A 17,200-nucleotide genomic window follows, 5' to 3' on the forward strand; every position below is an offset into this window, starting at 1 on the left:
CCCGCGCCCCCGCCTCCCCGGCCAATCGTAGCCGGCCTTCGCGCCGCCTCAGCCAATGGGCGGCGAGCGAGGGCGGGCCCCGGGGTCGGACTAGGCTGCGCCGGGGAGTAAACAAGCCGCGCGGGGCGGGCCGGGGGCGTGGGGTGCTCCGGGGGCGTGGGGTGCTCGGCCCTACCGCTAGCCGCTGCACCGAGGGCTAGCGGCCGCCAGCGCCGGAGGACGCGGGGTATTGGGCAGAGCTCCGGACTCCAGCGCCCGAAGGCCCGACAGCGCTCTGGGAAGCTCCCAGGGCCTCACACGAACCACGGGCCCTGACGCTCTTGAAGTTGCACACGGAGATTCAAGTGCATGGAAAGTGGGATGTTTTCTTAATAAAAGGCCCAGAAACCCTTCAGGGCCAAGGGAGCTGAATAAGAACCAGAGCCTGGCGTCGGGAAGCTAAGGTTTCTTGAAAATGTTTATGGATCGCGCGGGGCTGTGGCTTCAGGTCTCGGAACATCAAGGCACAGCCACTTCCTTCAGGGAACTCGGTCCCACCAGGGAAACACAAAGTCACAACCTCATTGGAGCCTGACACATCCGCTGCATGTAATTAATGTCTTACAAGAGAAAAGTGAAGCGAGACAGCGTGCGTGCCGGGTTCCAAGGCGACCTGCCCAACACCCCGGTCACCATCCCAGCCACAGGAGGCGGAAGCTGCCGGCAATTTAAGGATCTGCTGACTCCATTCCCACAATTCATCCTTGGGAGATTCCCCAAGGCCAACAAGAGCTACTCAAGAGGGTGCCTGCTGCTGGTATATTAGAAGACAGTATGGTGGACAGTGTGGCTCGTTTTAAATGATCTGTATGTGACCAGAAGGAAACAGACCAACTGCTAACAAGTCTTCTCTATAAGCACCCAGATTAAGTGGTTTTTGTATTTTTGTCTAATTTTTATGTTCTTCAGGCTTTCTAGCACAAGTAGACAGTTGATAAAGCTCAAACATGTCATTTTAAATGGTCTTTAAAGGAGTCTATAGAAACAATTTGCTGTCTCCTGAGAATATCATTCTAAAAAGTATATGTATTATGGCCATAAGTGAACCATGTTGTGTGCAAAACCAGGTAAGCCCACAGTGAATGACGAACTGGAAAATATCTGTGAAAAACTCTTTGTCTCTTCTACATTGTAAACTCAGAAGAGCAACTGGGCCAACTGCTTCTCTGTTCTCCATTTTTATTATCCAGATGGTGCTGTGTCCTTCCACTGGCTGCTTCGTTCTTGAAGAAGATTACCGAGCAAGCCACTAGCAGAAGCAATAATGACATTAGTGCACCTTTCCACTGGATTGTCATGTCTCTTTTGAGGAAGAAAAAGTACAAGCTTTATGCTGGATTCATCCCCCTCACTTCTGTCTTCAAGTCAAGATAAAATGCTGACAATGAGCTAGAACAGATGATGTTCTCGAAATGGCTGAGAAGTCATTAACTAGCAAAAACCAGTTCAAAGGACAGGAAGAAATAACTTGTTATGGATTGAGAGATAGGAGACAGGACTTTCACTTTCCACAAGTAACTTTCTTCCCTGGCCTCAGGCTCTCTTGAAAAAACAACCTATAACTAATTCTTGGGGAAGGGGGGGTGCCTTTGGGTGGAAGAACAATTTGCTCAAACTTGGAAAACACAAATGGTCATTTAAACTGTCAATATCCAAAGATTCAAAGAACCCAGGATGGGGCAAAAAAGCAGCTCAGAGGGGCTTCTTCCTTTTTCAATGCCATTTGCCCAAACTCTAGTCAGTTACAGCTCTATTGGAGACACTGTACCTCCTTGGCCTTCCCGGGGCCATTTTTCTTCCTGGTCATTTGGATCAAGACATTTCCACTTTGTTTAATAAATTTGTAGCTATTGGATGTGACCACGGGCTAACTCCTGTTCATCTCTCAAGTCTTGGCTCCAATGCCCCTTCCTCCAAGAGCTCCATCTTGATAAGTCAGGTCGAGGTCATGGGAGCTATGTGCTCCCCTCACAGAATCCAGTACTTGGCTTAATTCTCATTCATTCACCTGACAAGTGTTTCCGGCACTGATGTGTGCAGTGCACTGGGGATGGTTCCAGTGCTGGAGTGTTGTGGGAATGAGATCAAGTCCCTGCCTTCCTGGGCTGAGAGTACTGGGACAACAGAAAAGAAATACCTGTATTTTATTATTAATAAGTGCTATGGAGAAAAGACAAGACAAGGAGACAGAGGGGTCGAGGGTGATGCTGATTGAAATGGAACAATCAGGGAAGGCTTCTCTAAGAAGGTAATATTTGAACCAGGAATAAATAATATGAGTGAGCCTCACAAAGACTTGGGAGAGGGGCTGGAGGAGTAGCTCAGTGCTAGTGCACATGCTCAGCATATGTAAGGCCTTGGGTTCTACACCCAGCACCAAAAAAAAAGTTCTTGGGAGACGTGTCCTAGGAGGAGATAGGCCCTCTTCCTCACTCAACTCCCTGAGGGGTTGGTTGGTAGCAGCTGGCATGCAGCAGAAGCTAGCACATGAGAACGGGGCGGGGCGAGGTAGGGGGACGACCAATGTCATTCCCTCTTGCCCAACCACACACTCACTGTGTGTGTTACTCCTTTTATCTAGAGTATCCACTTCCCTTTGCTGCTACCCAAGTGCCTGCCTGCCTTCAGATACCTCCGGAATTGGTGTGCTGTCAAGCCATGCCTGCTCCAGCCCCTGGCCTTGGACTCTTGTGTGCCACAAGATTCCACAGTTGATGTCGGGCACGGTGGCACATGCCACTAATTCTAGCGGCTCAGGAGGCTGAGGCAAGAGGATAGCAAGTTCAAAACCAGCCTCAGTGACTCGGGGAGACTCTGTCTGTAAGTAAAAATATAAAAAAAGGCTGGGGATGTGGCCCAGTGGTTAAGCACCCTTGGGTTCAATCCTAATCCCTGGTACCAAAAAAAAAAAAAAAAGATTCCACAGCTGCCATTCAGGGAGTGGCCCTTCAGGGGACCCCAGCTCTCCAACTCTGAAACCATGTGAGCCCACCAGGGTGGACAGACAGCAACTGTGTTATGAAATCATACAGTCACATTCTTGGATCAGGCTTGGTAATCTCTCAGCCCCCAGAAAGGGAAGGACAGCACACCCACTCCAACACGCCCTCCAGGACTTGCAGGCAGGAGCCACAGGGCTTCCAGCTTGTAGGACTGTGCTGGTGGCAGCTGAGCACATTTGCTCTGAACGTCTGCTAGCAGCTGCCACTCTCCAGCACGTGTGACAGCAGCCCTGATTCTGTGGGTCGTGAGTACAATTCTGCTGCATTTCACTGCTGCACAGCCCCAGAGCACTTTATGTTCCATGCCTTGTCACAGTGGCAGTCAGCCACAGTCACTTCCCTCTCTGTCACAGATACTGAACATAGAACTCAAATGCAAGCCACAGACTCACCAAGACTTACATATATTTCATTTTTTATTACCAATCAAAAATAAATTCCGTATATTGTTTAGCAAATATTATCATTGTTTTGTGACAAAAGACACAAGAGTCATAACAACAAAACTCCCCGAGAGTCAAACTCATAACAATGCCAAAATAAATCACAAAAATATACAAATTAAAATCTTACGCAAAATAAATAGGAGTCATCTGCTACGGTGGCTGTGACTTGCCTACCCATTTGGATGCCATTTGCCAAGGTCTCCCTGGCCCAGGAAGACAAGCGGAGCAGGCCAGGTCCAGGGTATGGCTCAGCCCAGGAACCAGAGGTTGGAATAGGAAGTGAGAAATTGCACTGGGAGGAGGAAGTCATTGGACTGGTGATATCTGGGAATAATTATGACCCTCTTCAGGAAGTGATTATCAATGGGAAAGGGAGAGGAGGAGGGGGACCACCTGTTGGTAGTGACTGTGTGTGCAAGAGGTAGCTGTGGAAGTGAGTGCACCTGCTCCTTCTGCTCTACACACACCCACGAGGTTAGGGCCAACGTGCTTTGCTCTGCCGGCACCCTGGCCTCTCAGGAACACAACTCTGCCAGCTCCTGTGGGGACTCAGAAGCAAGCTGCTCTCTTTTCCCTTATGGTCGAGAGCCCACAGGCATCGACAGCTCCCCAGGCTTCTAGGAGTTAATTCTGTGCCTGGGGAGGCCTTAGACTGGCCAGGGCAGGACACTCCCTAGTGCCAGGAGTTAGGATTCTCTAGGTGCCTGGAGAGCAGAGCACTGGGTGACAGGACTGCCCTGGCTGAGGAAAGGCACGAACACATGCCACGCAGGCGGAAGGTGGGCAGCTTCCCTCACCTGGATCTGGTGCCCCAGCTCCTGTGCTTCCTGACAGAAGGCAGCCCTTGGTCCCACAGCCTCCCCCATGGTGGGAGCCAGGAGCTCTGGAGCAGGCCCTGGGGTAGGACTTCCTGCAGGTGTGGGAGGCTCTCACGCAGTACCAGCGTCAGCGCGGGCCAGTCCGAGCCCTCACACCAGGGTCATGTGGATGAGAGGAAACGAGGCTACTCCTCTGCTCTCCCACAGACCTCTCCCTTGTGAACCCCACTGATGGGATCCCATAAGGGGGTGAAGAAGGTTAGGTGACCTCGGCCAGCCACAGGAAAGGGCATGAAGAACCGTCCTGGTGGCTTCAACATGCCCTCTTGTCCACAGCCCCCCAGAGGGACTAGGGCTTGGAGAGGAGGAGGAATCTAGAAGGGTGGCTTCCTGGGCCAGGTAGGCCCTGGCTCCTCTTGTAGGGTGGGGATGGGTGGGTGGTCATGGCTGCTACAGCACAGAAGCCTAGGGCCAGATTCACCCCTGGATCCAGAAGGGGTACCTGACAAGTAATCTCTGGCATAGATGCCCTGCCCACCAAGGGGGGCCTTTGGCAAGGCAGAGACAAGCCTGGGGAGCAGGGAGCAGCCTGACGCCTATGGCCCGCCTGACACTGCTCACTCCGTACCAGGTGGGAGTTCTTCGAAAGGGGAGATGGGGGGCCGGAGGAGAATCCTCAGCGAGCCCTGACTCACCGGGAGAGCCCATCCACGGAGTTCTGATAGGTTCCTGGGTCCAGCGGTGACAGAAGATGTGCTCTTCTCCGTGGCCAGGGCTATTGTGCCCCTGGTCACAGTTACCCAGACACAGTCGGCCCTGGGTGTGCACATGTTCAAGCAGCTGACCTCAGGCCTGGGTTCCTTGCTTCTGGAAGAAGCCAACTCCTTCTACAGGCACTGGTCCCCGCTCTGCAGGAAAGGGTGGGCTCGCCGAGGCAGGGACATAGGCTGGAAGGTCATGGCTGGGAGCAGATTATGGCTATTGCTTCCAGGGTGGGGATCCCTCCCCCTTTTAAAGTTTTGGTTTTTTTGTTTTTTGTTTTTTTGTTTTGAAAAAACATTTTTTTTTTTTAACATAAAGTTCTTTAACCCTGTCTTCCCTTCCCAAAATGATATTTTAAAAGAGGAGCAATGAGCCTAGTTTAGAAGTCCTCAGTAAGAAACAGCCTTTGCTCAGGTGGCTGATCCACTGCCCACCAGTCCAGGGCTGGCAGCGCCACCGCAGCCTGTTTAGAGGTCCCTGTCAGCAGCACCCTGGCTGCTCAGTCACACAGGCAATCCGCACCCCTGTGGCCTAACAGGCCCCCTCTCTCGGTGTGGCCCACTGGGGAGGCCCTGCGGGGCGGGCAGGGCCCCGGGCCCTGCTGTCAGATGGCGCTGTCCGGGGAGGCTCTGTGCAGCAAGGAGTTGCGCTCGTTGAGCAGCGTCGTGGTCTCATCCACCACGGGCAGCTCGGGCTTCTCGGTGAAGTTCTCCGTGCAGGTGGTGCACCCGTCCAGCGGAAACTGTGGGCCGTTCTCCATGCGGGAGGCCATCAGCCCGTTCTGGTACTGCTGCCGTGTGATCTGTGGGCAGGAGGCGAGTGCGGTGGGCAAGGGCTGGGGCCCAGGCAGAAGAGAGGGCGCGGCCAGGCCGGCCTACGGGGCTCCCAGCAGGCACAGGGCAAGGTGAGGAGGAAGATGTTGGGTTTGGCGGGTGAGGAAAGAGGCCGCTGGTCCTGAGCAGGGACGAGGGCTGCAGCAGGGGCACTCACCTTAATGTACTGCAGGTCCATGAGTGCCCGGACACTGAAGTCCGAGATGTACTGGCCCAGGATGGAGCTGCCAAACTGGTTGCTGCCAGCCGCCAGGGTGGACGTGGTGGACGCATCTGTGCTGCGGTCCGGGTAACTGAGGGAAGCTGAGCGGCTGAGGGGCATGGGGTGCGATGGGGAGCGGTCTGTGGGGACAGCAGAGGCTGGCAGGTTAGGCTATGCCCTGAGCTCAGCCCAGGGGAGACAGGGACATGGTCCCTCTCCAAGAACAAGACAGTTCTTTTTTTCTTCCCTAGTTGTTGATGTTATTTTTTTTTCATTTGTGTATTTATATACAGTTGCAGTGCTGAGGATAGAACCCAGTGCCTCACACATGCTAGGAAAGCGCTCTGCCCCTCAGCCCCAGCCCCAGCCCAGCAGGACAGTTCTTAGGGACAAACAAAAGCACACAGAAGCTCCAGCTGCATCAGCCTCATGGCTAACCAAGCTAGTGTTCAGAAGAGCGGCAGGCAGTAAGTGTTAAACAGTCCATCCAAGCAAACTGGTCAACAGGAAATGTGCGGCTGCAGAACCCCTTGGTGAACCCCCCAAATTCACATCAGTCCCAGGCAACACATAGTGATCACCCTCCCGTGACAGACAAGCAGCAACCTTTGTCTCAATACCAGCTTATGTCAAGTGACTTAAACTAGATACTTTTAAACAAAAAGAACATTTAGGGCTGGGGTGGTGGCTCAGTGGTAGAGCGCTCGCCCAGCACCTGTGAGGCACTGAGTTTGATCCTCAGCACCACATTAAAAACAAACAAACAACAACAACAACAACAAAAAACAAAGAACATTTCTTAAGAAGAAGAGCATACAGTCCTCACTCTCTCAGTGGGAACCCCGCCCCATGATGCCTGTCACTGCTACAGAGTTGGAGGTGTGCTCAGCTCAGGACGGGGTCAGTCCACTGTCTGCCCCCACCCTAGCCAGCTGTCAGAGCCAGCTGTCAGGAGGAGGAGGGCGGCAGGTTCCTCACAGGAACCCCGAGGGTCCTGGTTAACTAGGATGGCGGGTGGCACAGCCCAGCCACCAGGCAGCACAGGCCTCTCCGCCCAGGAAAGGGTGGCAACTCCAGCCCAGCCCAACCCAGCCGAGGAAACGGGAAAGGAGCTGCCCCTACATGGCACAGCTCACCATTAGCTCAGTTTTAAAAACACAGAGAACAAGGAAAGACTCAGAGAAGTCACCAGTGAATGCAACTTGTTTTATTTTTGTCTGTTTTATTTTATTTTTTTGGTACCAGGAATCAAATCCAGGGGCACTTAATCACTGAGCCACATCCCCACATCTCCAGCCCTGTTTTAAAATGTTCTTATTTTGAGACAGAGTCTCATTAAGTTGCTGAGGGCCTTGCAAAATTGCTGAGGCTGGCCTCAAAACTTGCAATCCTCTTGCCTCAGCCTCCAGAGTCACTAGGATTACAGGCAGGCACCTGGTGCTTGCAACTTGTTTTACACAAACAGGAAGTGGATCAAGGGGGTTTGCTTTAGTTAACTACGAAGTTACTAACTACTAAGTTAGCTATGCCAAGAAATAGCCAGCAGAGAGAACAAACACTGAACCCAGCAATTCAAGGACCCACACAGCTTTTACCAAATGAGATCAAATCGAGTACTCCTCTATTTTTCTGCCTAAGTAAAGCCAGATTTTCTCTAATAAATCTAGGAAAATACAGTCTGGCCATTCTGTGACTGGGTACGCCCACCGAGGAACAGGAAACAGGCTCACTAGAGGGTCACATGCAAGTAGCTAAGCAGTACCTCTGATTTACCTCCAGGAAAAAGTTAGAAATACCAGGAGTATTACTTAATATCTTACATTAATCATCTGAATGATGGAATGCCTTTTGAAACAGGAACAGAATTTATTTATTTAGGCTGGGGATGGAACCCAAGGCCTAGTGCATGCTAAGTGCAGGCTCAACCATGGAATTTAAAACCCGCGCAAATGATCTTTTACAAATAGAGGTCCTATAAGGACATATCAGAGTATTGTCTCTGAGAAATGAAATTATGGTACTTTTTAATTTTCTCAAAAACTTTTTTTCTGTTTTCCCAATAAACTGTTAATTTGGGGATCAAAAAAAATAAAACAATAAAAATGGCAAATATTAGGGTTCTTTGATCTGGTAATCCTGTTTCTGAAAGAATATCCTAAGAATATAATCTTAAACTCTGAAAAGTTTTTGCACAATTTTTAAAAATCATGGTATTATCTATAATGACTTCTCCAGCTAGGTATGGCACACACCTGTAATCCCAGCAGCTCGGGAGGCTGAGGCAGGAGAATCACGAGTTCAAAGTAAGACACTAAGCAACTCAGTGAGACCCTGCCTCTAAATACAAAATAGTGCTGGGGATATGAGTCAGTGGTTGGGTGCCATTGAGTTCAGTCCCCAAAACCCACCCCCCAAAGACTCCTTCAGCAAATACACTTAAAGCAGAGAATGAACGGGTGATGCTAGCCCTGCTCCATGACCATGTGGCTCTGACAAAGCACCTTCCAGAAAGGCACCCCTGCTCCCAGAGGCAGAAGCAACGCGGGGTCACACCCTGCATGCACCCGCACACTCGGGGAGCAGCAAGTGAGGAGGGAGAGGGCTGGAGTCACACGGGGCAAGTGGCTTCTTCCAGGTCACCTTTGTATTTGCTATTTTTAGACAAACAAAGGGTCAAAGCAGTGCAGCGCTCGCTGAAGCACTGAAGAGAAAAACCCATCTGTACTCCTGTCAGATGGGGACAGCTTACAGGTAATGGGGTTCAGGATGTCAGGGCCCAAGGAGCTCAAACATGCCCCTGACCATGGGTTCCAGCCCCGATAGAACCTTCAGGTGCCCCCAGCCCCCGGTGCACATGGGGCCCAGCAGCCTCGGCCTTACCATGTCAGGCCCCGCTGTTCCCAGGGGACGTGTCGGGTGGGACAGAGCTGAGGCCAGGCACAACACAGCACCAGGCCTTTCCCTAAGTACTTCTGACTCAAATATCCCAGTTTATAGTAGAGAAAAAACAGAAGCCACCAAGCTCTAACTAGATGGGCTGTCGCTTCCTGCTCCCGGTAGCTGCTCACAGTGGGCAGTGTTGCTCCCACCTCCTGAGTGTGAGGAGCTCCGGGCCTACCTCCCATGCCTGCTGCTGCCTGGCCTGAGGGCATGGCCAGCAGGTGACAGACCTGAGCACCCAAGTGGCAAGCGTGAGGGTGGGTGGGAAGTGTCTCAGGTGAAAAGATAACGTCACCCTGTGGGGCTTGTGAGCAGCCTGGAGCAGGGTGCCAAGCGGCTGGGCTCATCCCCTCCAGACGGTACACCTTGGCTTGGCCAAGGGTTTTTTTGGGGTGCCTTCTCAAGGACTAAGGGACCCTTTCAGGACTGAGGCAAAGCCATCTAGAAACTGGACACTAGGCCAACCAGAGGAAGGACCCAGCTGGCCACCAAGTGTGTCCAGGTGGAATGCCCAGGTGCCTGGGGGCAGGGTTAATGTAGGTGCAGTGCGCAGCTTGGACAACAGGTGGCAGTGTGAATTCCTCGCATGCTGTGTTACCTGAGAGCCAGGACAGCAGCGAGTTCCGCTTGCCAAGCGGACACCCGGCCTGGGTGGAAGGAACTGGAGCAAGAGAAGAGGAGGTCAGTGACCTTGCAGGGTCAGGAGGCAGGACACAGAGCCACAGGAATAGGACAGAGAGGCAGACCCGACAGGAGCCAGTCTGCTCTGGGCAGGGGTGGGAGGGCTCTGACAGGCGGGGTGCTCTAGGCAGACCAAGGAGCCCTGTGCAGAGGCAGAGGTGGCCCAGTGTGCTGAGAGCCATTTCCCCTCCCTCCTGGTCACTCCAAGTGGGAGCTGTGTGGCCTCCAGCAGCACTGGGAAGGGCTCACAGGCCTGCTGCCCTGCTCACTGCCCCAGCTGCTCGGCCAAGCTGAGCTGCAGAGGGCAGCCTGAGGCATGTGGGTGAGCCCACCTGCTCCAGAGCCCAGCTCAGGAGCCCCCTGTCTCTCACCCCCAGGACCCTGCAGTGCCCTGGCTCATCCCGGTGGGGGGCAGAGGAAACGGGCTGAGCTGCGTGTTGGCAGTCATGGGTGCTCTGGCCCCCGCATAGGGTCCTGTATGTCTAAGGACAGTGACAGGCCAGCACAGAAGTTCTCCAGGAGCCTGCTTGTTCCAGCACCCACAGGGACTGCTCTCGGCCTGCAGGAGCCTCCATGGCAGGAGGGTGGAGGAGCAGGGTGAGATGCGGGCTTCACCTACAGCGCCAGGCACCCACCAGAGCCACTTGGCCTTCAGGCAGAAAAGTCTGAGTCACCCAGAATCAGAGAAGCTAAGGACACTAAAGAGGCTCTTCTCCAGATCCTAACTGTCTTTGAGGGGGTGCATCCCCTTTTCTCAGTCCTTAAATCCCTAAATTGCTGCCTGGGGGCAGCGGAGGGAGTGGTGCTGAGGTGTAAGATCAGCCAGCCTTGGGAGAGGGCCATGAGGATGCATCGGGAGCCCCCAGAGCTGCAGGTATTTGGCTCTGACAGGAAGTGGGAAGCAGTCAGTGGCCTTCGATGTGGGGAGCACGATGAGATTAGAGTGGACTGGCACGGTGAGCTGGCCCAGGCCCCCACTGACCATCATAGCAGGCACAGAGTGGGAGGCAGGTTGAAGTGAGGACAGGGATGGGGAGTGGGTGTCCAGAGTTCCTGTCAGTCACCAGATCAGCTTGTTGTGAGGTGGGTGCTGGTGAGCTTGGCTTTTCAGGGGCTCAGCCTCTGCCTTTTGGTCAGGGTTGGTTCTGATGGAATAAAATCCCCCAGGATCCAAACCCTCTCATCTCTTCCCCGGGCCTCCAAGGGCGCACACCACTCTATTCCCCAGACCACCTCGTCTAGGCCCCAGAAGCCTCCCCCTCCCAAGTCATCTGCACTCGGTTCCCGTGAGCAGGAGGACAACCCAGCCCCAGCCCAGTGACTCACCAGAGGGGACCCAGGACAGGGCCATGGTCCCATAGTAGGAGAAGGCGCCCGTCTCAAACTTCATGTTCTCCTTGCCTGCCTCCACCTCCACCTTCCCCTGCAAGAACATGGGTCAGGGTTACAACCAGAGGGGAATGAGGACTGGGTGGGACAGAAGACAACGCGGGGGGCATGTGGAAGTCAAGGGCGGGCCGCGCATCCCCAGCATCTTGGCAGAGTGGTGTGGGTAGGCAGCCTGGGCCCAGGACGGCAGTGCTCACCTGCAGGATGAGGATAAAGTAGTCGGCCGGCTTATTCCGGGTATACAGGTAGTGGCGGGCATAGTACTTGTTGTGCTCATCAAACTTGAGCTCCTGGATGACATCTGGGTACTTGAGCAACCGCAACAGAATCTTCTCTGATATCAGAGAGGGACTGAACTGGGGCACCTCTGTGGGAGAAGAGAGGAGACTTCACACGAGGCTTGGGGCTGGGCCACTGCTGCACTGCAGCGGCTACTTGGCCTGGGATGGCTCCACCCTGCTGAGCTCTTCCTTCAGGCCACACCTCCCAGGAAGGGTGTGCACCTGACTTCCCTGCTGAGACCCCAGACTGTCAGCCTGCCAGGCCTCCAAGTGTGGCTTCTGTACTAAGAGCCTGTGACTTTGGGCAAATGACTTAACCTGAGTCTCAGGTTCCTCATCTGTAAAATGGGGATAAAAACTTCACAGGGTGCTGCAGGTTAGTGGTCTAACACGCACAGACCACTCTCACATAATCCTGGCCTGTGGCCAGTGCTTAGGAAGAGCTCCTATGAAAACAAAGGAGAAGGACTCATGGCACCCTTAGCAAGTGAGAGCTAGGAAGGAAGGTGGACTGGGGGAGAGGGGATGCAGTAGGCAGGTTTTTTCTAAACTGTCACCTGGGTCCCCAAGGGAGCTTTGAATCAGGGGTCAGAAGAGAGAAATGTCACTGATCTAGAGATAATTCCTGTGGGAACCAGTACACACAGAGGCGAGGGCAGGGAAGAGGGCAAGAGAGCTAGAGCAGGCTTCTCAGTGCAGATAAGCAGGGCCAGGGGTGTGGGCTGCACCCAGAGGAGCCACTGCCAGTGCAAGGGTCCCTTTTCCTTACCTCTCCACAAGCCTCAGTGGGCTGGGGGCACCCAGGTGAGCGCCTAAGGAGTTCCTCTCTCACCACTTATTTTCAAAACTCCCCCAGGCCTTCTGTAGAAGTTTGCAGTAGCAGCCCAGGGACAGCAAGCAGACTGCAGGAGAGTCCCAGGGATGGCCCTCCCAAAGCAGCTGTGTTGACCCTGCACCCACCACAGCCCCCTTCCAGTAACTAACTCCACCAACAAAGGAAGGGCCTCCTGCTCCTACCTGTGGCCAGGAAGCGATGGGCAGCCAGAAGCAGCTGAGGAGAGATCTTGACTTTGAGTTCATTGTCAGCATCCTTGAAGGCGGAGAAATCACGCTTGTTCTTTGCAGACACCCGTTTCCGGCTTCGGTTGTCAGCTGCAAGGGAAAGATCTAGAACTGAAGTTGCTATCCCTTGAGGACCTGGAAAAGACTGGAGCCAGACCCCAGCTCCCGCTCCCTCTGGCCAGAAGGAGCCAAGGTGGCCTCCTCCGTGTGCTCAGCAGGCGCCCCCAGCTCACCCCACCAGCAGGGAGCCTGGTGACCGGGGCCACCCTGTACCCGCACTCCGCCTTCCCCAGGGGCATGATTCCAGACTCAAGCAGTGAAGGGCCTCTGGGCCTGTGGAGAGTGCTGGACTCACTGTACGTGTCCGACTCGTCCAGGATCTCGGACTTGATGATCTCCTCGATGACATCCTCCAGGGTGACCAGGCCCAGCACCTCATAGAAGGGGTCGCCCTCACCCTCGTTGTTCACCTTCTGCACGATGGCCAGGTGGGACTTCCCTGTGGGGACAATGCACTGAGTCAGACCAGCACAGGGACCAGGCATGAGACTTCCCCAACAAAAATGTCAACACTCAGGGCCGTGAGTCACTGGGGAGGCGTCATCGGTGGCCCCCTCCTTTTCTGTATTTCCTGATTTTTCTGTTGCAGACACTCTGCTTTCATGAAAAGGGAGCCCCAAAGTGTCCTAAAGGCCTTGCACTAAGGATCATGTGTTGACAGGGGCTGAAAGTGACAAGGCTGCTTGGGGCTGTTTCCCAGAGCTCCTGGGTCTCCAGAGGGGACAGACCCACACTGGGAGAGCACAGGGAGACAGTGGAGGCATGTGTGCCAGCTGCACAGATGGTCTAATGCTGCCCACGCCCCAGGGCCTTGGAGGCCCACTGCTGTTCGCCCTGCATGGACACAGGGTGTTAAACTGTCCCACACCAAGACGCTCCTCTGGCTCCTCAGCAGGTGAGCCAGCAGGAGCCCGAGGCCTTCCCTTCCACCAGCAGCAAGGGAGCTGGGAGGAAGGTGGGGTAGCTCTGTGGAGGCTCTGGAGGTGTCAGGGATTCCTGGGCTCTTCTGGAGCATCTGTCCTGCTCTGGGTCCCCAGACCCAGCAAGTGACGATAGGGGAACACCAAGAAGGGCTTGGCCCAACTCTAGACATGGAAGTGTTTTGATAGCCTCCAGGGAAAGCCCTAGGGACCTGTGAACTCGGGTCCCTGCATGCCGCAGGGGAATGCTCCTTCTGGAAGTTGTCCCCACACATGACCATCACTAAGATATGCACGGAGGTTTCAGTACCATGCTGGACAGAACCATCAGGACTGGACGCATCATGAAGTCCCTGGTGTCTTTCGAGAGATAAGCCAACAAGCACAAGAGTGCAGGGCCATACTCTGGCATCCGTCACCTGGGTCTTTGCACCTGCTGGAGGCAGGACACTGGAGTGTCCCCTAGGGAGGGCGCCTGGGCAGCCAGATGAACTACGTCTCCAGATGGAAACGAATTAAAGAAGATAGCTTTAGCACCTTCTAGGATGGCAGTCCCCAAAAAGCTTATTAGTCATGCCAGTGATGGGGGCGGGGTACAACAGGCCCTCACCCACTCCAGCTAGGGGACAGGAGTGCACAGAGGCTAACAGGGCAGCACGCCTCAAAATTAAGGGTCTCTCCCTTGGATTTTGGAATTCCCCTTTTAGGAATTTGTCCCACAGAGATATGACTATCACAAAAGCACAAGGACACCAAAGGGGGCTCATGGCAACCCCTCTCCAAAACCAAAACCTCCTAAATCGAAAGCCACGTGGCCCATCCTGGCAGGGGCCCTGCTTTAGGGAATGTGGGGGAGCTGGATGGAAGAAATCCTGGGGTGCCCCCAGAGGACAAGTCTCGGGACACAGCGCCATCCAGCTGCACAGGAACAAAGGAGCTAGAGGGCTTAAGCGGGACCAGAGACACCTGGAGGCAGTGACAGGGTGCCCTCTGGAGGACCTCTGTGGGTAGAGCCCTATTACCCCTTTCTCTGTACCTTTCTATACCATTCTATCTGACAGGCCCATGCCTCACTTTTTTTTTTTCTTTTGGTGGTATCAAGGACTTAACCCAGAGGGACTTTACCACTGGGCCACATCCCCAGTCCTTTTAATTTTTTCTATTTTGAGTCAGGGTCTCCCTAAATTGTTTAGGGCCTCACTAAGTTGGCCAGGCAGGCTTTGAACTCGAAATCCTCCTGCCTCAGCCGCCACAGCTGCTGGGATTACAGGGGTGCGCCACCACGCCCAGCAACATGCTTCACTTTTATCATTGAAAAAAATCCAACCAGAGCGGGGCACAGCTCAATGGAGAGCACGTGCTAGCAATCTAGTGGCCCTGGGCTCATCCCCAGCACCACACACACACACACACACACACACACACACACACAGAGACCAAAAAAAACTTAAGGGACAAAGAGAAAGTGCTGCCATCTTTAGGGTGGATAAGGACCCTCTGGGCCTCTGGCTGCCACAGTGTTGGCCCTTTGGGAATGGGGTACGGCTTTCTGACAACGATCAGGGGACAGCACTTTGCACTCAGGAATAGCAGGAACAGGCTCTTCCTCCCTGAAACACAGAGTTGCCCTCCAGGCACCAAGTCTCACCAACACACAGTCACTTGCACCGAGCCCCAGGGGAAGGCCGGCAGCTTCCCTAAAGGACATAAATGCCCACTGGGGTGGAAGGAGCTAACTCCAGGCATAGCCAGCCGCACCAGCCCTCTTGCCTTCTCTGGGCCCTTCCTGGGTTTTGGATCTGCCGCTATGCGCAGGCCCCTGCTGGTGGCCACCACACGTGTAACAGGTACCTCCTAAGTATGCACCCTGGGCACCAGGCACAGTTTGGCCCTGCTCTGTGCTCGGCGCTTCCGGCACTGGTGCTACTGGTAGCTGGTCAGCTGGGCCCCTCGCAAGGGTTCCTGGCTAAGAGGCCAGTTTGTCAGTCTCTCCTGGGCCAGCCGGAGGCCCCCGGCTGGTTGTCTTTTCTAATTTGTCTACCCAGAGGGGACATCTTTTTGTCCTGGAAGAACCTTCCTCTTCCTTGGCCAGAGAACCTCCTGTCAAGGTCACCGATCACCTCCAATGGCTCTGTCTCCTTCTCAGGTGACCTCCCACCTCCTATAAACCTCCCCACCCACTTGGCAACCAGGACACATGGCTCCTGAGCGGCTCCTTCTCCCTGATCCCTTACTGCCGAAGGGTCCTGAGGCTCAGACCTCGCACCTCGTTCTTGCCTCATGATTTAAATACAAGCTTATGTCAAGACACCCCATAAGTCTGCACAGGCCTGCGCCTCCTGTGTCCCCAGACTCCTCATTGCAACTGGGGACTGAGCCTCGAACCTAACATCACCAGGAGAAAGCTCAGGGACACCCAGGCCCCGACCCCTAAGTTCTTCAGCCAGTGAAGGACGACAAAGGGGTGCAGACTGGAGACAGAAATACTCTGGATTTCAGCAATTTAGAAGTGTCTCTGCTTCAGAAACCACTGCTGACTTAGCAGTTAAACTACAGGGCGGCAAGGGGCGCAGTGCAGAGCGCTCACGGGCATGTCCAGCCCTGGCACCGCCCCCTCCCCATGGTTGGTTGGTTTTTTTAAGTAAATCAACTTAGACCTTGAATTTATGATTGTCATTTATAGACTCTTACACAAAATTTTATTTCATTGAGCTCCCTCATTTTACTAGGCTGTCCATTCCACTGGATTACGGGATTTTGGGGGTGGCTGGGGTGACCAATGGAGCATGGAAATCTAAATAACACTTCTGGAGCCAAAAATTCCACTTTTTTTTTTTTCAAAGTAGTCCTTATTCAAGGAAGAAACTAAGGAAATATAGCAAAAAATCATAGTTATCTGGCTGAACGATATGAAATTGTTGACTTTTGGGGGGCATGGGGGGTTCTGGGGATTGACCTCAGGGGCCCTTAACCACTGAGCCACATCCCCAGCCCTATCTTGTATTTTATTTAGAGACAGGGTCTCACTGAGTTGCTTAGTACCTCACTTTTGCTAAGGCTGGCCTTGAACTCATGATCCTCCTGAGCCACTGGGATTACAGGTATGCACCACCACACTGGGCAATTGTTGACATTTTGATTTTTTTTTTTTTTTTTACCAAAAACAGTGATTTCCCATGGCATAATCTAACCATCTGAGGAACCAAGCATGGCTATTTTCTTTTTTTATATTTTCCTATATAGAAATTCCAAACTTTCCATAATCAAGTACACGAATTTTGTAATTAGAAAGAAACCTACATTACAAGCAACTTTCAAAACCACTCTAATGCTGCTTCCCTGGGCCTTCGGCTTCCTGCCCTTCCTACATGCAAAACTGCTCCAGAGGGGAGCCTGGGTGAGCGGGACCCCAGAAGAGGCACCTGGAGCCCTGGCTGCCCAGCGTCGCCTCCAGGCCTCGCCTGGCATACTCGCCCACTCCACCCTCTGCTGTCCTTTGTCCTTTGCCAAGTAGGACTGTTCCCTCCCTAGTCCAAGAGCTACAGGTGAAGCCTCCAGAAACCTGCCGGCCAGCAGCCTCTTCCCACAGGGTCAGGTCACGAATCAGGGCAAGGAGTGACTGGCTGCCCTGAGTCCCCAGCAGCCCCTCCTGCTCCTGCCTTCCCATGTCACCTCTTCATCCTCCTGCCTGGGCGCACACATTGCCCTGAGTGCCCCTGCCAGCCCTCACTGCCCGCCCTGACCCCATGGCTTCCTCACAGAGCA

General features: G+C 53.7%; 1 protein-coding gene and 1 long non-coding RNA gene across 2 annotated transcripts in view; one reads left to right on the plus strand and one right to left on the minus strand.

Annotated features, from left to right (window-relative positions):
• The first annotated feature begins 134 nt into the window (after window positions 1-134).
• On the plus strand, window positions 135-3,499 carry LOC139701834 (uncharacterized). The gene is made up of 2 exons (XR_011704431.1): window positions 135-2,287; window positions 2,621-3,499. It is a non-coding gene; the product is annotated as an uncharacterized lncRNA (long non-coding RNA).
• Window positions 3,440-17,200, minus strand: part of Cnnm4 (cyclin and CBS domain divalent metal cation transport mediator 4) — a 39,339-nt gene continuing 25,578 nt past the window's right edge. Inside the window, exons 2-7 of the mRNA XM_027919767.2 lie at window positions 12,811-12,954; window positions 12,411-12,545; window positions 11,310-11,479; window positions 11,050-11,146; window positions 6,058-6,242; window positions 3,440-5,869 (exon numbers count right to left, since the gene is read on the minus strand). Of these exons, the coding sequence (XP_027775568.1) occupies window positions 5,672-5,869; window positions 6,058-6,242; window positions 11,050-11,146; window positions 11,310-11,479; window positions 12,411-12,545; window positions 12,811-12,954 (929 nt within the window). The 3' untranslated portion in view covers window positions 3,440-5,671. The remainder of the gene's footprint in view (window positions 5,870-6,057; window positions 6,243-11,049; window positions 11,147-11,309; window positions 11,480-12,410; window positions 12,546-12,810; window positions 12,955-17,200) is intronic.

This window comes from Marmota flaviventris, chromosome 14 (genome assembly GCF_047511675.1).
Source record: "Marmota flaviventris isolate mMarFla1 chromosome 14, mMarFla1.hap1, whole genome shotgun sequence".
In the NCBI taxonomy this organism is placed as follows: domain Eukaryota; kingdom Metazoa; phylum Chordata; class Mammalia; order Rodentia; family Sciuridae; genus Marmota; species Marmota flaviventris.